At 38.0% G+C, this 27,630-nt stretch overlaps 1 protein-coding gene across 2 annotated transcripts; it reads right to left on the bottom strand.

Annotated features, from left to right (window-relative positions):
- Positions 1-637: 637 nt before the first annotated feature.
- LOC132113555 (protein FAM149A-like) lies at positions 638-15,569 on the bottom strand. Of its 2 annotated transcripts, XM_059521373.1 has the most exons (16): positions 15,197-15,569; positions 11,847-11,933; positions 11,567-11,699; positions 10,518-10,660; positions 10,174-10,302; positions 8,859-9,026; positions 7,812-7,996; positions 6,831-6,973; positions 6,639-6,733; positions 6,297-6,476; positions 5,075-5,198; positions 2,305-2,433; positions 1,865-1,943; positions 1,561-1,710; positions 1,105-1,185; positions 638-996 (listed from the first exon to the last, which is right to left on the bottom strand). In XM_059521373.1, exons 1-15 carry the CDS (start codon positions 15,382-15,384, stop codon positions 1,109-1,111), a joined length of 2,010 nt encoding a protein of 669 aa, XP_059377356.1. In that variant the 5' UTR covers positions 15,385-15,569; the 3' UTR covers positions 638-996; positions 1,105-1,108. The 2 variants fall into 2 exon arrangements, with proteins under 2 accessions (XP_059377356.1, XP_059377355.1); XM_059521372.1 differs by having other exon boundaries at positions 638-1,185.
- Between the last annotated feature and the right edge of the window lie 12,061 nt (positions 15,570-27,630).

Raw genomic sequence — 27,630 nt, 5'->3', positions numbered from 1 at the left:
TAGATGATGATCTGACATATTATTAGTGGATCTTTTGAGTGTCTGTTGTGGTTTACTGCCACAAATTCTGCTGTCTTTCTCCCATGGAAGAGCTCTGCCAAGACTTTCGTTAAAAATAGAAAAACACTGTGACGAGTGGGGCGGGGCCGAAGTACATGGGAGCGAGGCCGGAGGAGTGATTGGAGATGAGCTACACCTGTTCGACCCGCCGGTCTCGAGGCCCACGGAGGAGATGGAAGGATATAAAGCTGGAGCGACGACAGTGAAGGACGAGAGAGGACCAGGCCTGGGCTTTTAGTTTTGTTTTTTATTTGCGCGCACCAGTCGTCCGTGAGGGGCTGGTGCGCTGTTTTGTGTTTGTTTTGTAATTAAAGTTTCATTTTGATTGTCCGCCGGTTCCCGCCTCCTTCTTCCCGCCTCCTTCTTCCCGACGATTAGGAAGTGTAATCCATTACAAACACCTTTTACCCTAAATGGCTAATGGATTTAATTCTTCACAATGATATTAAAGTACATTAGTGTGAAAATATTACCAATATTATTGGTGAAAGTGAGACTTTTTTGTTATTATTGTTAATAAATTCAGGGAAATAACGTCTAATATTCTCTGTTGATCGCTGTGATATATCACTGAACCTTTGCCCAATTATATAACAATTTTATTGCACATGACTCCACCAAGCAGATAAAAGTCTCAATAAAATTTTACTGAACCAAAGAGTTTGGTAGAATTGATATCACCGAAAAATTAATAATTGAGCTATGAATAATTTTCAATCAACCTGTTGGCCGCAGACATATATTTAAACAGTAAAAACAAATAAATATTATACTTTACATGATACATGCATTGACTTACAATGACAAAAGATGTTTGGCATTCATTCTTCATAATTTTACAAAAATAAATAACTGGGATGCTTGAGCTCATTAGTCCTGTTTTCTCCAGATGTTGATGTCAATGTGAAGTCCATAAACTGAAGGCACTGCATGTGACTGGACATCAGGTAACAAACCATACATTGAATCACAATCAAGTGATATTATGCATATCAGTCAATAGTATTCATAATATCGGTCTCGTTTAATTACAAAATTAACTACCCTGCTATTGCATGACAGGCTGAAATTTCTTCCTCACATACACTGGAAACCGGCTCAGCTGTTTCCGATGATTCTGGCCACCTGAAAGCAGATGGTATTGATGATTTACTCAGACTTGATTAAAATATATTTTCATTATGTGAATCTCTTCTCTACTAGGACTGTGCCTTATACATGTTAATTAATCTCCAGTGTCCCAAAACCTAAATTAATAAAATACTTTCAAAGAACTCACAAACATTCCTTTTAATTAAAGCCCCTTTGTCATTGCTTATTTTTCTGGATCATTTATTTGTTGACGCTATGCAGTCTATGGAGTATAGAGTATAGCTTTAAAGATAGAATTGTATATCGAGTAAACATAAACAAAGGGCAACGGATTTAAACAATTTGTCACTAACGAATAAAATGTTGTTTTTACATTAAATTAAAAATAATAAGCAGTAGGTCATTGACCTATAGAGCCGAGCAGGGGCATGTTCCCTCTGTCTCCATCAGCGCAGGGTAGACGCCTCCTGCTGGGTGTGACACACTCCGAGAACCCACTAGCTGTAGAGCTGGTGATGCCCATACTGAAGCCTGTCACTCCCATTGGTGTGCTCTCACCTAAGAGACGCACAGAAAAGCTTACAACTATTTTTCATATATGACTTATTTTTAGGAAGTAAAAATGTAGAAGGCAAATCCATGGGACTGTATGTTTGTGCTGTTCCTTCTGCCACTTGCCAGATCTGACGGATACTTTGTAAAAGTGACCCACCTTTGACAAGTCCTCGACTTGTCCTCATGTTACAGGCAAAATCCATGGGTGTGAAGGACCTTTTCATAGGGGTGTCGGACTGCAGAACAAAAACATGGCATGAGTTACATCTAACAATAGACTCCTCCGTATTTACTTCTTATTTAAAGCACTGTAACCACAGCAGTGTCTGAATCAGGAAAGTATCTATATCACTTCCTTGTTGGAGGTAGTGTCATGTTTCTATGAAGTTGTGTAGAAATGCAGTTTTGGTTTTGTTCTGTATTAAACTGCTGGTTACCTATAGCTATAACTGCCTAACATTTGATATCACAATGACTACTCCTGACTGTACATGCACGTCGTCAAGACTTCTGTTTAGTGTATGCCTTGTCATCTGCAATGTATGCTTTTTTCATCCACACTACTGTACTGTAATCATAATTGTATGGTAGATTTACTCTGAATGTGTGAGTAGTATTGGGCCGAGATAGAGACTCCAGCATTAGGGTGGGCTCTCTCAAAGGTGGGAGGTTGTTTACTGCATGCATGACACTGGTAGTGCCGCCTCTTAGGATCCTTCCTCTGAGCTAAGAAATACAGAGAATAATTACATATGATTCTGTGCAGACTGAATAGCCAACCATCTTTAAATATACCTTTACTTACACAGATTATCTTCTGATATTTAGAATGTTTCTGTAAAAGGGCAAAGGGCAACCATGTTTACTGTTTCCAAAGTCAAGTTGGCCAGTTTGCCCCTTTCACCCATTTAGAAGACCGCTGCTATCTCTGTTTGCAGAGAACAAAGTCCACACAGCTAGCTTTTCTTTAATGGGATGCTGAAACACCTTTCTGCTTGTCAATTTACACAAAAGTTGTGTACAAAACCAAAGGCTGCTGCCTTGCTGTCCTTACCTTCCGTGGAAAGGTTTCAGATAGTTTTCACCATGTCAAATAAATTCAAATATAATTCAAATGAGATGGCTTGGAATTTTTTAAATTTTTTTTTTAGAAAAGCAAATAATAATTCACTATAATGCATGCTTCTCCTATAATAGTAAAAAAAATAAAATATAAAATAATAATAATTATGAATATAACCACTCCATCTGTCTGCAAGCACATAATTGTGGGATAACATTAAACATGAAGAACATACGTTCTGTCTTTAAAACCCAACCAGAGGAAGACATCTTTGTAGACAAGATTCAAGATTCAGGTTTTGAAAAGTCATGTCCTGATGGTTGGTCAGTGGTCAGTTTGGTTTCAATAGAGGTGTGAATGACAAGGTTAACATAGTCTTTATCACTTATAACTCACATAAGGCAGTGGCAAACGTTAACCCCATCAGATTGTGTTTGTGGAATATGTATGTACATGTCAGGGGTCAGTCAGACTGTGACGAGTGGGGCGGGGCCGAGGGACATGGGAGCGAGGCCGGGGGAGTGATTGGAGATGAACTACACCTGTTCGTCCCACCGGTCTCGAGGCCCATGGAGGAGATGGAAGGATATAAAACTGGAGCGACGACAGTGAAGGACGAGAGAGGACCAGGCCTGGGCTTTTAGTTGTGTTTTGGTTTTTATTTTATGCGCACCAGTCGTCCGTGAGGGGCTGGTGCGCTGTTTTGTGTTTATTTTGTTATTAAAATGTTTTTGATTGTCCGCCGGTTCCCGCCTCCTTCTTCCGGATGAATATGAAGGTTGATATTATTACAGTGGTGCCGAAGCCCGGGAGAAGGAGGGACGCGCTGCTGAAGATCCCTCGCCGCTGTGGTGAATCCGCGGTGCCATCGAGCTGGCGAGGAGTGTGCCGCCATGGACGCTCGAGGCGGTGGACTGGAGCGAGTTGCCGGGGACGGGCGAGCTCGCTACCGGCCGCCCACGATGTGGAGAGACGGCTGCCGTCCGTGAGGGAGCGGAGGAGTCGGCGCCGTTCGCCAGGTGGCCGGAGCCTGCTGCCATCCGCCGGAACGGGGAGGAGCAGGGAACGGGGGACTCCTGCCGGCTGCCCAAAACCGGAGGAGCCGTCGCCGTCCACCGGGCGGCGGAGGAGTGTCGTGCCGTCCGCCGAGGGCCGTCCAGTGCCACCGCCAGGCACCGCGGAGGAGATCACCCAGCTGGTGGAGGGCCGAGCAGCGGTGCGTCTGGGAACCGGAATTTTTTTTTTTTTTTTTTTTTCCTCTCTCCCCTCTCTCGTCTCTGTCGCTCCTCCTTCCATCTCCTTTTCTCTCGCCTCGCCTGTCCTACCCCCAGGTTCCCGCAGGTCCCCGGGAGCGGCCCCCCCGGAGGGAGGGAGGGGGGGTGGGGGGGGGAGTAGAGCGCAGTCTCGGGAGTACCCCCCGGCCTGCGAGGGGCGATGGGGGTATGTGACGAGTGGGGCGGGGCCGAGGGACATGGGAGCGAGGCCGGGGGAGTGATTGGAGATGAACTACACCTGTTCGTCCCACCGGTCTCGAGGCCCATGGAGGAGATGGAAGGATATAAAACTGGAGCGACGACAGTGAAGGACGAGAGAGGACCAGGCCTGGGCTTTTAGTTGTGTTTTGGTTTTATTTGCGCGCACCAGTCGTCCGTGAGGGGCTGGTGCGCTGTTTTGTGTTTATTTTAAATTATTAAAATGTTGTTGATTGTCCGCCGGTTCCCGCCTCCTTCTTCCGGATGAATACAAAGGTTTATCGTTACACAGACTTTTGATGTTTTATTATTTTAATTAGTCTTATGCTCATCAAGTCTGCATTTATGTGATTAAAAATAGAAATACTGTGAAATATTAATAGAATTGTTTAATCCTGTTACTCCATTACTCCAGTCTTTTGTGTCACATGATGCTGCAGAAATAATTTTATTTTGATTAAATGCTCAAGAACATTTCTAAAAATGAACAAATTGTTAAAACAGCTGTGCTGTTTAATAGTTTATGGAAACTGATACATTTTTTCAGGATTCTTTGATAAAGTTCAAAAGATCAGTATTGATTAGAAATAGACATTTTTAAACAGTGTAAACATCTATAATTTTTTATATCAATTCAATGCATCCTTGCTCAATAAAAAGATTAATTTCTTTCGAAGAAGAAAAAAAAATCTTACTGACCCATACTTTTGAAAAAGGTAATCTATGTAAGTGTTAATAAAAATAAATAAATCAAGGTGGTGACACATGAATCTCTTCAGATAAGGCAGATCAATAGTCTGCAGGCCACAGTGGCAGCGGTGTGGCTTGTTACCTGCATGAGCCTGGAAACTGGTGCATAGTTTTCTTGCTCTTGAGACTCCAAGTGTATCTGAGGAAGCCTGTGGCTCTCAACGGCACTTACTGGTGGAGAGGGCAGGCTTTCATTCACAGTGGTTCTGCAAGAAACAAACCCAAGAACATATACTTATTTTAATTAGCAGTCTGCATGTTTACTCATGCCTGATACCCCTGCAGGAGCTCAAGGCTACTTCTGTGATTTTTCCAAGCGATGACAAGGTTAAAAGTGTTACAATTAATAATGTGCAATGCAGCTTTAGGGACCAATTAAACAAGTGCTTTTGAAAGAAGTTTGCATTTCAAAAGAATGCCTCGGCCCGTTATAACAGGACCCCAGTAAGCCTTGCATTGAATAATCTGCGGCCACATATTCGGAAAGAGTTGCATCAAGCATAAAAGAGTTGCTGCAACAAAACCTCTCATATCACAGTCTTTACGTAAAACTTGTGAGGGTACCGACCTTAGAATAATTTTATTAGACAATATTTCAGCAATCCTGTCATATGTGCTTTCTATCTGCTGTTTATAATCAGAAATAGTGATGCCAAATTCACAAATAAATCAATCTTTTGATCTAATTGGTCAAATGCATTTGCAGAGCTGAAATGGTTCGAGGTTCAGTTTGATTCATTCAGTCAGTTCACCCATTTGCCTTGGTTTCTCACACTGGAATAGTAAAAGGATATTTTATAAAACGGAAAACAAATTGAGCACTGATTGAAGCAGATATTAATTTATAATCCATTGCATTTGCAAATGTGCACTTGAACAATTCTGTAAAGCAGATAACTCGATTTACATCAATCTATATCCAAAACAATCAAGCTTTACATAAATGTAAAAAAATAAAAATGAAATGATTTAGACATGACTACTTTCTTATTAACTTTCAAGATGGTGCCAACTAGGGAGAAGAACTAGCGTGTCAATATTATTAATGAATAATGACTTTAATTTAATTAATCTCCTCCTCACAAAGTTATCATATAGTTTTCAAAACTTGGAACTTTGAGCAAAATTCACATGGACCACTTTTATGACACGTCTATGGTGCTCTTTTCTCATATTAAAGCTTTCTGTTTGTGTTCCACAAAAGAAAGAAAGTCATATGGGTTTGGAACGATATGTTCCAGTTGCCACTTTTGGGAGAAGAGTCCCTTTAAACTCTTTTAATTGTGTGCAAGGTTACAGCTCACAGTCTAGTTCCTCGTAAGATTTGGCTTCCGTTTCCCATGTGGTTGTGGAACATTCGAACCCTGCCACTGAGTCTGGGAAGTCTGCGCTGGGCTGTGGGTTTCTGTAGGAGTATACCGGACCCTCTCAGAGCCTGAGTCTTCAAACACATCAACATGCTCGCTCCATCATCTGGGTCATACCTTAAGAGGAGCCAAGACAGATCAGGTATTCAGTTGTTTTCATACTGATTTATCCATAGTTAATATATTCCGTAATTCTGTTGCTTATTAAATTGTCTTAGAAAAATAGATATAGAAATAGAAAGGGTTAGATACTGACTTTCCAAACTCCAAAAGACTTACAGGGCTCTCTCACTAAATCCCTGATGTCTCTGTTGCAGTGGCTTTGCTTGGATTGTCATAACACCGTTTAAATTAATCTTGTAGGCACTTGAGACCTATTAGCAGAAATGACACATTCATAAAACAAGGTCAAAGTAACGGGCAGGACTTCATCTTTGCAGCAAAATGCATCATGTTTTAGTAGGTTGTCACCTGTACATTATTGCTACATGTTGACAGGAATGTGGTTCTGCTGCTGGAACCTCTGGACAACAGAAGATGATGTCTTTTAACCGGGAGTTGAGATGAAGGTGCTTGACTGGAGATCTCTAATGTCCTCCTCTGCATTGCTACATCTGATGCCAAAAGAACATTAGGGATTTAGGGAAATCTCCAACAGTGCACTTAACTTCTGGCAGATTAGCAACTGAATTTCATGTTATTACTCCAAAATACCATAGAGTAGCACAAACAGACATGGGGACAAACACAGTTCATGCTGAAGCCTCAAGGTTCCTATCATTGTTGAGTTTTTATAATTAGTTTGTACATTTTTTATAAAAACATATTAACATTGTTTACAAGCTTACACCCATTTGAAACGCTTTGATAAGGACAATGTTCCTGTGTTGATGTATTTCCTATTGAAATTGAAGTTGAACATAAAGTTAGGGTGGGCCATATCAAACGGTTCACCCATTTTGATCAAGGTTTTCACAAAAATGTTAAGCAGCTCAACTGTTTTTAACATATATAATAATATTAAATGTTTCTTGAGAAGCAAATCAACCTATTAGAATGATTTCTGAAAGATCTTGTGACATGAGTAAAGACTGGAGTAAAGATGCTGGAAATTCAGCTTTGCCATCACAGGAATAAATTACATTTAAAATATATTAAATTTTTTTTAATTGTAACAGCGTTTCACAACATTACAGTTTTAATGCATGTTTGATCACATAAATGCAACCTTGAGACTTTTCAAAACCAAAAAAATCTTAAAATCCAATTTTTGGTACATGTATTGTACAACTGTATTGTACATACATGGTCTAAAAGCTACAAAACTGCACTTAAGGGGTCTTTAAGTATGCAAAAGCTGTGTTGTGGTTCTTCACCCACCCAGGATCTAATGATCAAACATGCACTGTTGGCTAATTCTGCTAGTTTAGTTATTCAGTAATTCAGACACACCCTGGAGCTGTTTCTCCCAGTACTTGTTTAAGAGCTCCTCCAGAAGGCCCACCACCTCCCTCCATGTGTCATCAAACAGCTCATCTGCAACTGAATCACGGATGCATGCATGAGGGGAAACCGGGGGGACTCCAGCCCTGGGGGTCACGGATGAAGACTTTCTCTGATCCACCTCCTCCTCTTCCCTAAAGCCAAAAGAATTACACAAGTTACAACAAAATATTCCCTTCTGACAGATAACAGAATGTAATGAGACAGTATGTCATTTGTAGAATTTAGATCACCAGTGACTGAATGTCTAGTGAAGTGCAAAGAAATTATTGTTTTTGAAATTATTGTTTGGGGCTAACTGTCACAACAGTTACTGTATATCACAGTGACTACAATGTTCGATTCAAAGATCAAGTTATTTGGAATTGTTTATTCGCATATTTTTTTCCCAAACTAAAATTTCAATATCATATTTTGGGGCAAGATGTCACATTTCTAATTCATACCTGTTATAAATAATTTAAAATGGAATTATTTGTAAGAAAATAGTTTTATCTATCTACTGTATACAAACACACACACACACACACACACACACACACACACACACACACATATATATATATTCCCTTGGGCAGTACCAGCGGTAATGTTCAATAACTTTATGAATAGCTGAAATGAATAGATTTTTAGAAGCCAAGAATTTAAGGTATGTTTAAGAATTTAAGTTAAATTTTCAAAAATAAATCTACACTGAAAAATAGTCACTAAACTAAAATGTGTTGACAACTTACCCCAGTCTTCCTTACAATTATGGTTTGTTCATTAGGGCAAGTTATTTATTTTTCATTGGCTCATTAAAAAAAAATAGATCTGAATCATTACCCTACATTTTTTTAAATGGATGAATGAAACTTTTTTTCAGTGTGAAGCAAAGGCAAAAATGTATGACAAATTTATGGTATGCTTATTCAATCTAGTATATTAAGTATGTGAATCTCAGGAAAAAAAAAAAGATCTCTAAGCATTTTGAGTAAAAGATTAATTGAGATGTACATTTCTTTCCCATCATAAGCCAGAAACTCCTCTATGCTGCCCTCTGCTTCATACACCTCCTCTTCCTCAGCGAGGTCGAGTGAATGCTCATAGAGAGGGGAGCTGGAGCTCCGGGCAGACTGCTCACACCAAAGACCCGGGGCCAGACTGCGGCCTGCTACATACAGCCTGCAGGCAGAGGGAGAGAGGGAGAGAGGGAGAGAGGGAGAGAAATGAGGGAGGAAGCAAATTCTCAACACATCCAGGCCAGTCTGATAAATGCACCGCCTGCGGACACGTTCAGTGCAGTGTCTTCATAACATATTGCATATTTTTAATCAGGTGAGAGGCCTCCTCCTTGAGGGTTAGTTTTATGTGTTATATCAAATGTATAATGTATGATAGGCTTCAGTGCAAAAAAAAAAAAACAGATAAGTGCCGTCAAGCAAAAAGAATGAGCTACGCCCAGGAAACAATCAATAGTGTAAGCCCATAAATCATCTCTTCCTAAAAATTACATACTGTATAAAAAATATTAATATCATGTAGTATAATAATAGTAATATCATGAAATATTTTTTCAATTTAAAATAACCATTTCTTATTATGAAATATTTTAAAGTCTTACAATTCCTGTGATGGCAAACTGAATTTTCAACATCATTGCTCCAAACTTCAGTGTTACATGATCCTTCAGAAATCATTCTCATACGCTTTCATTATCAATGTTGAAAACAGATGTTCTGCTTTTTATTTTTGTGGAAACTGTGATCCTGAACATTTTTCAGGATTCTTTGATAAATATAAAGTTAAAAAGAACAGCATTTATTTGAAATATAAACATTTTTAACATTATAAATGTCTCTACTATCACTTTTAGGAATTTTAATGTGACCTTAAATTTATTTTCTGACACCTAACTTGAAGCATTTCATACAAAGGAGGTGATCGCACTGCAAGTGATCAAATGTTTGCTTGAAAATAAATGTCTGAGGTTTCTATTCTTCCCTGACAAGTTTTACAGGCTTTTTCAACCATCTGCACTGGCCCTGGCCAAACAGACCGCCATCATTGCTCAATGCCCTAAAAGAAGACTCAAGTGGACTTATTAACTCTCAGAAAACAAATATTAAATGACACTACATCTACTGTAAATAACAAATTCTTAATGAGAAAACTTTTTATACAGACCAAACAATGGAATTATCCTTGTTGTGAGCAATTAAATCATTAAACTGAAGTTAATCATTTGATCTTTGTAAATTTGAAAATCTAAACAGTTAATCTACGTATTTTTGTTAATTCAACTGTTATTTCATGTTGTTGAGGGGCTTACTCGCTATGGTCTTCTCTTTTGTCCAGACAGGTGAGTGTGGAGGAGGAGGAGGTTCTGGCACTGGACTCTCGTCTGCTGATATACTGAACACCCTCCTGTTTGGGAGGCTCCAACTGATTCCCTAAAATCCTGCGATCAAGGACGAAACACAACAAGACAGTATCAGCACGCAGGGTTGTGCAAGCTTTAGAAATTATTTAAAAATTCCTTTTCAATCCTAATTCAATTACTGAATTTTCTGAATTTTTATTTGGATTTAAAGTGGATGAAATAAAGCAATATCAAACTTGAGAATTCAGAATTCAACTGAGAACAGTTGAATTTTTCTCACAAAGGAGCTGTACCTGAGATGGGGGGTGTGTGCATTCCACTCCTCACACTCGTCCTGCAGGGACTCCGAGCGGCTGCTGACTCTCCCCTCATACAGCAGCTCATCCACAGAGTTAAAGAGCTGACGCACACGCTGTGTATTCGCCCGCTCGAACTCCTGCACACAAGCCAAACCAAACATTTTTGTGTTTCCACACGAACATATTAAGTGGCGGAAGTCTCCGCGTTCAGCACAAATCCCGCCCTGCAGCGGATTCTAAAGTTTCAACAGGCATCACGTGAGTGTGAACATAAAACTAGGAAAAAAACGACCGCAATTCAAACGCAGTTTCCGTCGGCATTTAAACAGACCTTTGCTGTTAATTCCGATCATGCCAACGCTATAACGAAATCTGAGCAGGTGTAAAAACTGAAACTGTTGTTGCTGCACTTTACACTTTGGAAAAGTTATATATATTTTTTTAAATATGAGCAGGCCTACAAGCTGGGATTGGTAATGCTGCACTGTAATCATAGTTATTTATTTATATTTTTCATTATATTTTATTATGTGATATTGGTTTGAGACTGAGAGTATTTTATTTAGTGGAGATCTTTATTATTCTTTATATATATATATATATATGAAGAATAATAATATATATATAATTTATAATATTGATAATATTGTGTTAAAAAGTTTTTAAAAAAGTGTAAACAAATTGTTAAAAAAAGTTTATAGAAATAAACAACCTGCAGTTTAATGTTTGCATTTCTTTCCCTTAGTGTACCGAAAATGATACGAACCGTGACTTTAAAACCGAGGTACGTACCAAACCGTGATTTTTGCGTACCGTTACACCCCTAGTATATACAGACCATTTCAGTATGTTTGAATATAATAAATAATAAATAATATACATAATGTGTAAATAGTACAGTTATTCAATTCCCTTTCCTGTCTTTTCAATTCAGTGTATGGCCAAATCTCGAACTGAATTTAAAAATGGAAGCTGATCCTAAAATTCAGATCAATTGAAAGGAAAAGGCTACAAAACATCTGTTAGAAGAACAGAGACATTACGTCATATCTCCAGGAGCAGATGGAGCTGTGCTCTGTGGAGAGACCGGGGCCAGTGCCTGGGCTGCTGGAGCAAGACGGGAGGTGACTCACGGGGGTAGTCCCATCGGCAGAAGACTGACCACATGACGAGATACTACCAATGAAGAAATGAGACATTCAGATTACTCTGAAGACGGTTTTCTACTTTCAAAGGTCACTTATAATTACTCAAGAATGTTATACAGCTGAGACCTTACAATAAGGTCGGAGTATTCTAAAAAGAAAATAATGATTGTGATACCTGAGACCACTTTTTGTGACCCTGCTGACACTTTTGGTGAACAGGTCAGGCACTGAGCTTTTGTCATGTTCGTTGAGCAGCTTTTTCCTAATGCATGATACAAGGGAATCAAAATGGAAAAAAAAGGTCCATTTATGTCATGCTCAGAAAACATGCTGCAGCAATACATTCAGAGACATTGATGAAACAAAAAGCACGATAAGCATCCTGCTAAACTCCATCTAAAGCTGTATTTTATAATCCCTTTATAATTATTATGCATGCAGCTTTTATAATCTTCTATTATTTTAGAGACTACATGTAATGTGTGTATAAAAATGTATTTGTCCCACAGCAGGGCCATTTAAATTGAACTAATGAAGGCAAAGAGCTACTGTAATAATTTTGTTATGAAAAACATATGCACCTTCAGGTATCAGGTGGTCACATGATGCTGTCGCCTTCAAGCTTTCACTCTTTGTCTCAAACTGCCTCTAATTTATCTGACAATTATGTCATGAATAATTTAGACAGTACAAGATCAAAGTACATTATACAGGCATGTTGGGGATCCAAATGTATCACTATGACAACAAGAAGCTTTATTTGTAAAATTTACAGAGTAAAATAGACAGCTGAAAAATTATTTATTCAAAATTATTTTGATTCATTGTTCTAGAATTTGAAGATTTATTGGGTCTTTTAAGATTCATCAGCATATTATCAGCATTTATCAAGACCTCTGTGAATAAATCGGTGCTGGTTATAACTGTAACCTAAAAAAAATAATAATGAAAAACATTAAAACAGTTTTACTAAACATACTTAAAAAACAAACAAAAAAAAACAGCAATATGTCAAATTAGAGACAATTACAATGGGCTTTCTGAAGTTATAACTTGCCTTATTAGTACAAGTGACAAAAGACATTATCAAACTTCCAGTAATGCATAATGTTAAAGTTATGACGAGTTGTGATTGTTCCTTCTAAAATGCCATAACTTCACAAATAACTTACCCAATTACAATGAGTCCAGTATGTTTGTCACAACACGCTGCTCTGTAGCTGTCTGGGTAGTGCAAGAGCACAGGAGGAAGGGTGTCCAAAAATGAGGCCCACCCAAAGCCCAATGCACAGTGCATAGGTAAAATATTCCTCTATGGTATGTATGGTAGCAAGCCCAACGACTTTAAAAACAGACAGCAGCATTCACACTTACAGAGCAGCCATCAAAATTGGTAACTTCTTGTTTCCTCTGCAGGTCAACATGAATGTGCTGCTCCTCTTCCCCTAGTCCTGAGCAGAGGTGTCTCAGATCTGTTCCTTCAGCTCCATCAACGGAGTATTTGGACAAGCTACAGTGACACAGCACAGGTGCCTGAAAGTCCCCACCCTCCCCTCAATGTTCCATTTAGCATCCATCCAATTGTTTTGCATCTTGGAATATAAACTTAATTAACTCACCATCAGGCCATCCAAGATGCAGATGAGTTTGTTTCTTCATCAAACACATTAAGTAAAGATCATGTTCCATGAAGACATTTTGTGAATTTTCTACTATAAATATATCAAAACTTAATTTTTGATTAGTAATATGCATTGCTAAGAACATCATTTAGACAACTTTACAGGTGGTTTTCTCAATATTTGGATTTTTTTGAACCCTCAACTTCCACATTTTCAAATAGTTGTATCTCGACCAAATATCATCCTTTCCTAACAAACACATCAAATGGAAAGCTTATTTATTCAGCTTTCAGATGATGCATAAATCTCAAAAATTGCCCCTTATGACTGGTTTTGTGGTCCAGGGTCACACGTGAGGTCAAGAAAGTTGCATACCTATTTTGCAATAATGTAGTATTTATACAAAAATTGGCAAAATAGTTTTAGATGGTGCATAGCATGTCACTGCAGTACAAGTCCAGTCCCACAGAATATTTCACGTCAAGTACTACCAGCAATTTCTCTTGAACATTAATAGATAAAGAAGACAACAAGACCTTTCTGTGCACACTGGAGCACAAACTGACACCACAGCTACAGAAGACGTAACACAGAGAAAGGGGAAAACTAATTAGCAGCGGGTGAGGGCTTCAACGGTTGGCAGGGGTCAACAAGGAAGCCCAGCATCACTAGCGGCTCAGGTTTCCCTCACAGAGCAAACAGCAAATAATTTCAGCAGGTTGCCCGCCAGGTCCTAATAAAACATGCATGAGCAGCATGGCAGCAGAAAGCCTCAGCTGACTGACATGGATTCTTTCTCTTGTCTGCCTTTTAGCAGCAAGCACAATGGGACAGTGATTTCACTCAGTACAAGCCTGTCAAATTTTACACCATTCCAGAGTTCGAATAACATTAAACCTCACTTGTTAAAACAATTATATAATATAACATAATATCAAGTAATATATACATATTTAAGCTTAGTGTAGCTAACTTTGTATGTTTGTTTGTGAAATGCATTCTTGATGTTGTATTATCTATCTATCTATCTATCCGTCCGTCCGTCCGTCCGTCCATCCATCCATCTATATCTCTGTCTGTCTATCTAATTTGGAAATTAATGCATGTATGAATGTATGATTAAAAAAGATAATGTTATCTGTAATTTTATGGTGTGTGTTTAAGAATACATTTGCTGTTTTTATCTAATGTACATTATGGTGAAAGATCACTAAGCAATTGAAATGTCTTAATTGTTTAAGATATGCATTTTCTCCTCAGCAAATACTATTTATGTGTTTTTGTTATTGTTTTTTTTATTTATTTTTTGGTATGCCAATATATCCTAGATTGTATACGCAATAAGTGACAACTGGTGTTCGCATTTTATTGAATTACAATACTCATATTTATTTCTAAGGCCTTTCATATTTCCATTCCACATTTATTCAGAAGACACAGTAGTCTTCTTTTAAAACCTTCATCAAAGGAAAGCTACACTTTTGCCTTCCACAACTTTCAAAGATCAGCTCTAGTGAAGGACTTCAGTCGTAACTAAATGCTGGTGTAGATTAAGCAATTAGATATGCTCGTGCCAAAGGAAAGACTATACCCTGATTCTATGACATTAGTCTTGTATTAATTAGTTATCAAGTACTGAGCACAATTCAATTAAATATTGAAGCTCGTACCACAAAAGAACACAGTTTTGACTGTATTGTAGCCTAGGTTTTATTTATCGTACAAAGCACTAAATAATCTTGCCCCTCATCTCTGAAGTGCATGTGTAGTAGACATAGATTTTACTTAAATAGACATTAAAATCCCAAGACATTTAAATGTAAATAACAAGGACATTCTAAACACCCAAAGAATCAACAGGTTATTGTTGTAAAACTCCAGTGTCTGGTATGAAGGCGCTTACTTCAAGCGGTCATCTCTCTCTCGGGCCGGACTCATATTGTCCTGAGCTCTTCTCGGCCTCTTCCATTGAAGTGTTCGCTCCGAGTCTAGCAGAGACTTGTTGAAACCACAGCGAAAATGTCTGTCAGGAAAGCCATGCTGGAACTTCGGTCCGCCGCTCGGCTCCACGCGCTCCACGGTCACCTGCATTAATGAACGTGACTGACAGCTTCACCGCGCTGACAGCACGAGCTGCAGTCCGCGCACGGACAGAGGATAGAGGAGGTGACTGACGAGCTGTCACTCACGAACCGTACAGTGTCTGCCGTTAACATATCTTAACGACAACCACAGTGCACATTCTGGGGAAGCTAATTAAGAGTCACGTCCCTCAACGGAAGTCAACACACTAGACTAAGTAAGGAGTTCTCAGTAGTGAGTTTTTGCACACGCGCGCGCGTGTTAAATGCTGTTCTTTTTAACATTTTATTAAAGTATCCTGAAAAAGTATCACAGGTTCAAACAAACAAACAGTCATGTTACACTAAAGACTGGAGTAATGATGCTGAAAATTCAGCCTTGTGTCACAGGAATAAATTATAATTTACAATATATTCACATAAAACACTTATTTTAATTATTACCATTTTGTTCTGTATTTTTGATCCAATAAATGCAGCCTTAATGAGCATAATCTTCTTAAAAAAGTAATAATCTTACTGATCCCAAACTTTTGAACGGCAGTGTAAATAAGCAACATAATGGATGCAAATTAAACTGTGAAACATACTGTAGCAAGAATAATATAGTTGCACTTTGTATGTAGAACATTAGAGGGAGCCATAGAACAGCAAATGCCAGTGTTACATTTATTGTAGGTTTACTCTTAGCACAACTTACATCATAAAAAGCTTCTTTTTTTTATTTGAACACATTTAAAATATATGAAACCAATTAACAACTTCAGTAGCACAAGAGGCTCATTATTCAGTGAAGCTAAAGAATTAGACATATGTCCTGAGGTGGGTATTTAAGTAATGTGTTGTAGAACCTCTTTGCATTTGTTTCATCAGTTTGGCTTGTGTGGAAATTGTTTTTCAGAAATGGAGACATGTACGTAACAGATGAAAACCTATTTATTGAGATATGTACTTTACTATACTGTGCTGTATAAAAATATCTGCCAGTGTCTTATGAAATGTTGATAGTCCGTAATTTCTACATCAGTGATTGAAAGCTTATGATCAATAAATAGGAACACAAAATCTGCTGTTAGGGTTATACGATTGTGACTGTTGAGAAACAGCAATCACAACTCTTTGAATTCACTGATCCAAAGATTCAATAACTTTGAGGGCAAACACTGAGCCCATGTGCTTATGGTGCTTCAGTGGCAAGTTTATTTATGAAAAGTGCATATAAATAGTGCAAGAGGATACTGTGTGGTCAGGGTCATCAGGTCGGGGGCTGTGAATCCTGAGGTGGAGAGATGAATAGCTGGCGTCGTCTTGGGAGGGCCGGTGATGAGAGGTACTGAAAGGTCATGTTGAAAGTGATACACACATAATTCAAGCCCACCGGTCACCCTCCATTCACACCGTCCTTTCCCTTAAAGTGCCGCCAGGCCTAGCTTTACGTCTTTATTGAGACTTTTCAGCAGCCAGAGGAGGAATGTCTGGAGTCCACTCAGACCTGACAGATTCACTTTCCATTCTTAAATGTTTTGTTACTGATGACATAAATACAGTAGCTATGTCAAAGATATGGTTTCAAATACATTTAATACTTACATTGCGTTACATTTACATTACATTTAGTTATTTAGCAGAGGCTTTTATCCAAAGCGACTTCTAAATGAGGAATGCTTCAAAGTTTTAGCATGCTTTGTAGATTTAATGAATTTTATGTAGAAATATTCTAATATGTTTTAAACATCTTTCTGTAGTATACAGACAACAGTGCAAAGTTTGAGATCAGTAAGTTGTTTTTTTGTAAAAACATTTTATTCAACAAGGATGCTTTAAATAGATCCAGTAGACAGTACTGTAGACTTTTACATTGAAACAGTTTTGTATTGTTATTATTATTTCAAAATCCTGAAAAATATGTATCATGGTTTCCAGAAAAACATTAAGCATGACATTTCATCATTGATAATAATAAGACATGTTTCAAATCAGCATATAAGAATATTTTTTAAATATAATGTGACACTGAAGACTGGAGCAATGATGAAAATTCTGCTTTGCATCACATGAATAAATAACATTCTAAATTATAGTAAAATAGAAAACAGTTATTTAAAATTGTAATAATATGTCATAATATTACATTTATGGGCTCTTTAAAATACATAATCTAAAAATATTGTAAATATATATTAATATTGGTAACGTAAATGTACAATAACAACAAAAACACACCACTTTTTCCATGGTCTTCTAGCATAACTAACATAATTTGTCTATAATTCTGATTAGATTGCAACTACGGAATCCTGTTGAGAACAATTTATTCAGCTGTAGTTTTCCCCTTTCATTCTTCATTTATTTGCTTCCTGCCTTACTTCAAGAACATCCCTACTTCAAGTTTACATCATTCTCTAACCTAGCTTTTGAAACAAAAATAAACTACACCAGAAATAAGCTTGCATGATAATAGAGCAGGTATTTATGCAAAAGTGTCTGAAACAAAGGCTGGGTAAAATGGATTACTGCCGCCCATAGCCACTGAGCAGTACTAATAACCTGTCCCCATATATTTAGTCATTCCCATCTACTTTGATTTAATGCCTATCACCCAGCCTCCTCCATAGTCTCTCAGTTCTGATTGGTCCACTTATGGGCTAAGTCCTGGCAGCTTATAGTGTTTGTAAAACAAAGAACGCTAGGTACTTTGCTGGAAGCCATGTGCACATGTGTGTTTACTTGGAGGATGTAAACCCATACGGTACGTACCTTTCAGATCAGGTTCATCATCACAGAGGGTCTCCATCCTGTGGACGGTTAAACACAAAGAAGGGCAGTCTGGCGTTTGAGAAGAAAGAAAAGATCACAAGCAGGAGATTTGAACTGGATAGCAGGCACTATACATAAGAGGACCTGGAGTCTGGACTGAAACAAGAACTGACTGACATACGTGTTTTGGATAACAGCTGGGTATGATATGATCTCTCATGTGGAGGACGCAGAGGCCGATGAGCTTATCAATGAGCTTGTGCTTCTGTCTGTGAAAGAACCCAGATATAAATCCAACACCACTGCCAAGCAGAGCCAAAATGCCTTCATTTAAAGGTAACGTGTCTTTGCTTTATGCAACATTATTTACTGCTTACATTTTTGAATCTATGTGCAAACATGTATGGTATGTACACAAGTTTCTTTATTGACACAGCTCAAGGGGACAGATTCTTTATAATAGTATGACTTAAGAGTTGTATTTATCCCATTTTCCCTCTAAGCTTCAAGCTCTTTAAACAGCTTATGAGGCTTGTTGCCTTCTAGAAAGACATGCAACAATGTGGAACACTGATGTTTAATCCTTGCTGACAGCATACTCTGATACAGTACATGGATGACATTATATAACATCATATACGCTCTGGGCATAAGTTTAAGCTTTCTGATACATTATTTGAGTCTTTGGAACCAGTGAATGATGTCTAAAACTCAATCTAATATCTTTGAGATTTATTAAAGTGACAATTACAATGTAAGTTTGTGTTAAACATCAAGGAGGTGAAAAAGTCAGACAAACTTTGCAGGGTGCATTTCTAGGCCTCTGGCACTGCTAACAAAGTCAACCTAGAGCAGCATAATTTAGTCACTGTGTATGTAACAATGATTCTATAGTTGTGTTCAGGGATACTTTAAATTCTAATCGACCATGGGAATTTATTATTATTTTTGATTGTTATAATTAAATTTTTTTTTTGTAATTTTGCTGTTTTGTATTTTTTTTCTCCTGTTTTCATTTTAATTTTATTAAAAAATTGTAGTCATTTGTGTTGTGCACAGACATCGAGGAATTTACCTGGAAATAAACAAAGTTCACAAATATTTTAATTTCAAAGAAAGGTATGATGTAAAATGAATAAGAAATGTGTAACATTCTGGTTCACTAATGCGACACTGATCATGTGAATCTTTGCACATACAGACGTTTTTGCTTCCACTGAAGCTCAAGGTGCTCTTTTATAATGTACCATTTTCAGATTTCATGATTTTGATGTTGTACTACACAACAAACTGTTCAGGAAAAAAAACAAACCAAAGAAAATTCACTTTTTAGTTAATAAAAAATATACTGAATTGGTAGTGGAAAAAGCAAAACATAAGCATTTTAACTAGTCTCTGACCATGACAGCGCACACATTCATATCAACCATGCCATGAATATGTAGAAGATGCTTAAATTATTATGTGGTTTATCCTCTTACTTTTTCTTCTGACATATAATGGGACTGATCTTTTGGAAACAAACCTACTGTCAAGATTCGTTTTTAATCAATTAATTCCCTTTATCCCTTTCTTCTCCTTGAGTAAGTCTTTTGTTAGCACTCACTTACAGCATTACCGACACACTGACTCCATTATGTGTGAGAAGCTCATGTTTTGCATTCATCTGTAATTCAGCAATTGCTGACAGGAATACACCTAAAATATAAATATATATTTTATGTGAAAATGTGCTATAAAGAAAGCTACAATTCAGTGGTATGTGCAGCAGCAACGTGTCAGTGAAACCCAAGAATGGCACGGTGTTCGGTTACAGGAGATTTCACTGGGTTTAGTTTCCTGTGAACTCCAGGCACTAGTGGGGTTTGTCTGTATTTGTGTATAGGTGTGTAGGCAGGTATGACCTGCTTATCCAAGCCTGTGGCTCCAGACTGGTCCTTCACCTCTCTTGAGTCATTGTGTAGGGCCAGATTCTAATTACAGCCCGAGTGGGTGTGTGAGCAGAGCAACAAAGGGAGAGCAACATGGATGCCTCTGTAAGATGGACAGAGGATGCTCTGTCCGCAGGTAAAACTATCCTTTTGGGGCTCACACAGCAATCACAGAGCTCTGTAAAAGGGGGGTAATTTCTTACACCCTAAAGAAGGACACTTTATTCACTATGAAGAACAATGGAAGGAGCTCCATTTTTTTGAGGTTTGTGAGGGTTATTCTCATGAGGAAGATTCACAAAAGAATTACAAGATCAATTAGAAATTCCTAAAACATTCTCTGGGAAGATTCTCTGTTTCACTGCCACAAAGTCTCGTTATTCCACACCTACAGGCTACTGTACTGAGTAATTTATGTCAGTCGGATGACACTGCTGTCGTTAAATTGATTTTTTTTAATCATTCACTGACAAGATGTACAATGCAGGCACATAATAGCATTTTTATAGGCGTGAGGTTATTAGTTTCAGCTCAGGGCTATAAATTAGGTGATAAAAACAGAATTTCCCCAGGGTCAACTTAGTACTTCAGTGAGAGTGAAATCTCAAGGTATGATAAAAATGAACAGTCAGCAGGCTATTAACGCAAAATAAACCACTAAAGGGTGATCAGAACTCTTATGGAAAGCTGAGGGGTCTTGTATCATACTGAAAGGGTTTATTTTGCAAAAATGACCTGCTGACTGCAATAAATAAGTAAACTTTATTTGGTTATTCACCAAATAAATTAGCAATATGAAATATTAATTTGAATAAAAATACATTTTATTATGTGCAAAGAGACTGCAGAGTGATAATAGAGAGATGAAACAAAAATTTTGTTGTGGAGCGTTTTAGAGTAACTAAACCCTAAACCAACTTTTTTTAGTTAATGATCTATAAGAATGGGGCTTTATTAGTGCTGTTCATTGATTCGAGTAACTTTTTTGCCATTTGAGTATAAAGTGTTTTAATTCTATAATATATGGTGTAAAAACGTCTGAGTGCTGCCCTCTTCAGGTTGAACGGTGGCTACTGCAGTTGATTTTCCTATTGGATGTTGCGGTGGCAAGTGACGTAAGCGGTGGCAGGGGACGTAAGCAGTTTCCAGCCCACCATGCCCCTTGGTACGAGCTACCACCACGCCCTCGTCAGTATAAAACCATCTTGTTCCGTCAAAATCACTGTAGTGAGTCAGGAGTTGGAATTGCGAGTATTGAAAAGATCAGGATAGACTATTATAGCATCTATTTAGCATATCAATTATAGAGTTATTTATATCTTCAAGTTCTAGATTTATCTGTATTTAGTACAGTGGTCAGGATGGTACGGGGGTGTGTTGCTGGTTGCGACAGCACTGCTGGACTGCATAGTTTTCCAGCAGACTTTAAAATTAGGCGCCAGTGGTTGCATGCATTTGGCCTGGAAGACCGTGAGTTCCCGCCTAGAGCTGGAGTGTACAGACTGCATTTTACACGGGGTTGCTTCTCCAACGCAATGGAATTGGGCTTCTCCACACAGCTCGCGCTGAAAAGCGACGCGATTCGGGAGTTAAGACCGCAGTTTGAGCCAGCGGCTCGATTTGATATGATCAGACACCTCGACATCCTCCACTTCAGGTGAAGGTGGGGGAGAAAAGTCCTCTACTTCAAATGATCGCTCTGTTGCAAAGCTACTTGCGTCATTACAGTCACTCTCCATTTTAACGTCTCTGACAGCAGCTGTCAATCAATCCGTCACTGCGGGTCTCAGGTTCACGCCGCACTCGCTCAGCCCCGCCCTCAGTTCGTCCCCTCTATCTCCGCTGTGATCTGCCCACTTTTCAGCATTTTTCAAATATTGTCAGTGGGTGGAGTCAGGCTCTGACCAGGTGTTTAGTTACCCTTTTATACATTTTTGAAGATTTTTTTTTAATTGTCTTACATATAAACGTCCAGTAGGGGGCAATATCAGTTCCCTCAAAATCCCAGTCGTATGTGTCTGGCCTAATGGGGTAGAGGAAATAGATGGGATGTCCATTATTCTCTGCTCTCATTTCTTCTGTCTAATAGCTATTAGTGGATCACATTAAAAAGGATTATTCTGTCATAAATAAGTTCTGTGCGCATCGAAAAGCCATGCGGCTACATATTTTGGAAATATTGTTAATACTTTGCATTGTATAGACCCTTCTTCAATGCTCACACATTATGTTCAGTGCATAATATAATATGTACTTTTATGTGCCCTGTATTTCTCCACTAACTGCTTATAAACCCTAAAAAGAAATCAAACATTTCCATGTGAAAAAGATTAACATAAGTGGAATGTAAGCAATCCTTAAAGAGCTGAATGAAATCATTGAGCTTTGAAACGACTGTGAAATGGTACGCACTGTGCTTTGAGAGAGAAGGTAAAACTTCAGGATAGATTGGTTAGCAAGCGGTACATTGAACAATATCAGTGAGATTAATCATATACAGCTCTGTTATTAAATGCTGAGGCTAATAACACTTATCCGTTTGTATAGTCAACATTGTGCTATCTGAAATGAATCATTACTGATTTTCTTCCTCTCAGGTTTTCTATCGGACCCTGTCTGGTCTTTTGGAGGTGACAAAGTCTAAAGCGTAGTGGTAGTTGATGGTTAAATTTAGATGTGTGAGCAAATGTCTGACAGTCTCAAGCAACTCTAGCAGGGACAAGGAAACTCCCAAAATGGTACTTGATGAAACGTGGCATGTCTGCAGGATGACCTGCTTAATGCGATCAGAGTAACCGAAGGCAATGGACATATCAGATTAACTCCTATTGATGTTTTGGTTCATCCACACGTTCAACCTATTTTACAAAAAAAAAAAATAATAAATAAAAAAATAATAATAATACCAAAGAAGTGATTTAGACCCATTCATAACTGGAACTAGAGGCACAGTCCACCCAAAAATGAAAATCATTTACTCATTCCAAACCTGTATAACAGAAGGTATTTGAAAAAAAAGTATGTGGCTTATGTACTGCATATGTAGTCTAGCATAATCAAATGTTTTACTATCCGTCCATGTTGCAGATTATTCTGCCCATTAGCCAGTGCTAGGTTGTAACTAAGTACATATAATAACAGTAAACAAAAAGTGTTCAAAAAGTTAGACTACATTACATGTGTAATGCAGATGTTACAGCTAGTTTTTTTCTCTCTCCATGTAACTTATAATCAGTTACGTACTATAGTTCATAAGAAGTGTACCAAGCACTGCCAATAGCTTCTTTCTTTCTTTCTTTTCACCCCATACAAAGCCAATGGATCCAGTGTTGTTTTGGATTCCTTTGATGTTCATTACATAGACAAAAACATTCTCCAAAATATCATCTTTCATTTTCTCCGGAAACAAAGAGAGTGAGAAAATTATCATTTTATTTCTGAAAAAAGTGGTCAAAAAAATGGTTACATAAATTTACATGATTTCACTTAAAAACAAACTAAAACTTCCTGTGTCAGTTTTTACAGTGCATGAATGTTGCCATCAATAAGCACTTCTGTTACTTTTTCATATTGCAGCACATCTTCCCATGAGCAGTATTTTGCATTAAGTATTTGGTGACTTGGAAAACCTGGGGAAAAAAAATTCACACGGCCGCGCAAATGTGCACCACCTGTAGCTATGCATGCAGAGAGCACGCGCGCTGACTGCACGACATCCAATCACTGTAGTCACATGTTGGTTTGATTCGACGGCATCTAAGCAGGCACATTGCAAGAGAACCATTGAAGCGCAACAAGCAACAATGCGCCAGTTGGCAAAATGATACCAAAGATAGTTTCGTTTGGCTATAAAAATTACGAGGTAGTTGACAAAAAACGAGTTGCAATTTGCAAAACATGCGGGAAGGTTACAGACTGAGCTGCCACAACGTCCAACTTTGTTTCTGTGGTAAGAGGACTTGAAATGACTCGAAACTAAAATGGTAGGACTTTGGACTCGACTTGAGACTCGTTGGCTTTGACTTTTGACTCGACTCGGGACTTGCCTCATCTTGACCTGTGACTTGCATAACAAGGACTTTGTCCCACCTCTGGTATTTTGGCAATCCACTCACAACAGCAAAATGTCCCAGACAAATCCATGTGCACTAAAAGTGGAAGATTTAAGTGATGGTTTCGTTTGCTTTGCTTTAGAAATAATGATCATATTCTTTTACAATAGTCAAAACAGTCCTCAAAAGAGGCATTGTCACTTTAATGAGTGATCCACAGTGAGCTTCCTCTAAACATCATCACAGAGTGGATACCTCCAGGAAAACATTCCTCAGTAAATATCCACTGCAAGGGAGCGGTTCTACGCTATTCTTTACCATCCCATGGTAAAACATGCTCTCTGTTGGCTGTTACTATGACTACCAGGATCTGCTCCAAACCAATGAGAGCCCTTCAGTTCTGTCGACCCAAAACAAGTGCACTGAGAAGGGGTCGGTCGGCGTGTCTCATCACTGTTCCGCGTCTTCAATCTCTCGAGTCAAGAAAGCGCGTCTGAAATCTGAATCTTGTGTCCGGGCAGCCACAGCGCTCGAGGAGAATAATAATAACCGACTGCCGCTCGCGCTATTGTTGCTGAGAAGCTGCGCGAGAATGGATGTTTTTGATGCAAACACACGTGTGCTTTCACTTAACGGAATAATAATTAATGAGGCAATTTAAACCGCGTTTGCTCGGGCTACTGGATTACGCAACATATGGAAGGTAGGTAGCCTACGTAAGGCTTGCGTTAAACGTTTGCGTTAAAAAAAAATGCATTTTGCGTTATTGCATAAAATAGCTCGCTCTGCATTTAACAGTATATAGCCTACTATATGGCACTTTTTATGTAACATTGTGTGCTATTAAAATATTTCGTATTGAAAAATGCACTATAAATTTGGATTAAACATTACACAATATTAACTATAAAAATGTATTTACCAATGTGCAGATTAAAAAAAAAAGCCTGTTGCTGCACCTGAGTTGCGTTCGGTTAGGTTAGACATGCTGTTGGATTCTCTCACACGTAGCCTATTATGTGAGAGCAGATATAAGATCCAGGAGACTGTAAGGACGTATCGTAGAGCGACGTCAGCACAAAGTGCTTTGCACATGTGATGTCTGGTACCTGATGGAAATTAAGTATTTAATGATTTAAGGAGCCAGGGCTGGAGCTTTAAATGATCCCTCGGTCAATGATTGCTGTGCAGCTGTGATTAATGTGTCACCGGCTCTGATGTGCTTGAGCCAGCAAGGTCAATGAGGTCATTAGAGATGTGCATTACGCCAGAGACTAGGTGGGCTACATAATAATACTCTTCTTTATTAAAAGTGCATATGATATCATTGTGCCATTTTTTTTTCATTTTTTCCCCATAGAATTACAATTCTTATTCGTAATACTATCGTAATAAAAGTTCTACCGGTTTCATTGTCTTTTATTATTATTATTATTTTTAATACACATTTTATTATAATTTATGGCTATGAAAAGTTGGGTCAGTGCCGAGTTTGTCTACTGCTACTGTGAGTGTCAAAGGTCATGACAAAGACATTAACACTTAACTATTGAAATATTTTAACATGACTGCCATGAGTTATCCTTGCAAAAAAAAAAAGTACATAAGCATCATTTTGAAAAAATAATAAAAAGACATAAATGCAAACTGAATGTGATGTTTTTTTTTTTTTGTGAACACTTCACTGCATGTTATTTGCAATTAAATTAAATGTATAACCGCTTAAATTGTTATTGAATTAGTCAGCCAATGTAAAAAAAAGTACTTTTAAGTAGGACTTTAGTTACTTTTTTATATGCAAATAAATAAATAAATACAAATAATTACTAATATTGTCTGCTGAAATATGGTTAAAGTGTACTGAGGAATATACTGTACTAAGAAACATTTATGGTAAAAAATATTTTTTACTTAAGGATGTTAAGAACATTAAATCAAACATTTATAATAAGGATATTACTTACCATTTGTTGATCTCTAGTGATGGATTTTTTTTTCTTCTACAGATCTTAGACCCTTGAAATTTTCTTCAAAAAAAAAACAAGCTTGATTTGTTGGAAAAATCCAGAACGTGTCAAATTATTAGGTAGACATCTGATTGGTTTTAACCGAAATTATATTTAGCGAAAGATGCCAGTATCATATACAATGTGTCTCACCAGTAAAATTTTAAATGTAGGTGATAATGTGATATTTTAAATTTTTGTGGAACTGTTTGCTATGTCATGGTCCTGGATCATGACCTGATGCTTTCCTTTCAGCTACACTTTAAAGGCTCTGCTTGATGTAAGACTGAAATCATTTCAGACACGAGCATATGAGTGATGTTAGCTTTACTGGATGGTTTTCTTTGGCTCAGGTTTGTGCTGACACCTTCAGTCTCTGCACATTCTCTGAGCTCCCAGGTGACGGCATCTCTCATGACAGGAGGGGACAGATTACAAGGTATCAGATCTTCTGTGCAGCTCTTACTCTCTTACTGTTAGAAATAAAGCCAGTTTCAGCATGAATAGTTTTTGCAGGGGGAATCAAGTGTGAAATGTGTCCTGCTGTGGGCTATAATGTTTGAGAACAGTACAGTAAGAAAAAAAAAAACTTTATTTTGGCTCTGGTGTCTTCTTGAGGGTTCATTTGTTACACATTATATTGAGTGGCAAGTTAATTTGTCTTCATAGAGTAGCAACTATAGAAAACTAGCGAAAGTGAATAAAGATATTTCTTAGAATCTCTAGGATTTTAATTTATTTTATAAATGTTGCCTGACAGTACTAAATTGTGCATATTAGCATATAGTATTAGGTATGCCATGGCATGGCCGAGATGTCTGACCACTCATAGAGATCTTCTTGAGCACAGTATGCCTTGTCACTTTACCCAGAGGCATGGAGTAACTTTCCAGCCTGCTGACATGCATGACTCCATCTGAAATTAGTCCGAACTACAGCACTTGCTCTAGAGGGTTTTGCCTCTCACTTTGTTACAACTTTTTCCTCCAGAAACCAACTGCAGTCTGGGACTTTAACCCTGAAACGCAGTGGATCCTCTGGGCTAAAGTGAGACGTGTGGACGTGGAGCCTGCTGCCTGTAAGCTCGGACCCACCGCCTGCTTTCAGTCCTAATGCCTGGTGAGGATTTGCCTTTTATTTTGTCTGGGATTATGTATATATTTTATCAAATTTATTTTTTTAGTAAGGTGTGGTATAGAGAATTAGTCTTTTCCCATAAATGTCACAAATATTTAAAAGTGTCACAATTCTAAAGCTTTTTATTTATTTATTTATTTATTTATTTATTTATATTAATAAAAAAATCAAGCGGTAACAGAGTTGAGTGCACAATGTGTCACAGCTTAATATTATGTTTTTGGTATTTCAATTAGTTATTAGGTATTTAAATAATTTCAATAGATTGTCAAAATCACACTGTTGTATTATTTTAATTCGTAAATATTTTCCAGAAGGTCAAGACCTCTGAGGTCAGGCAAGCCAAAACATTTGATGTGTTAAAACTAGCTGC

This window comes from Carassius carassius, chromosome 33 (assembly GCF_963082965.1).
Source record: "Carassius carassius chromosome 33, fCarCar2.1, whole genome shotgun sequence".
Classification (NCBI taxonomy): domain Eukaryota; kingdom Metazoa; phylum Chordata; class Actinopteri; order Cypriniformes; family Cyprinidae; genus Carassius; species Carassius carassius.
Note: the sequence above shows the minus strand (reverse complement) of the source record. Positions and strands in the feature narration are given on the sequence as shown.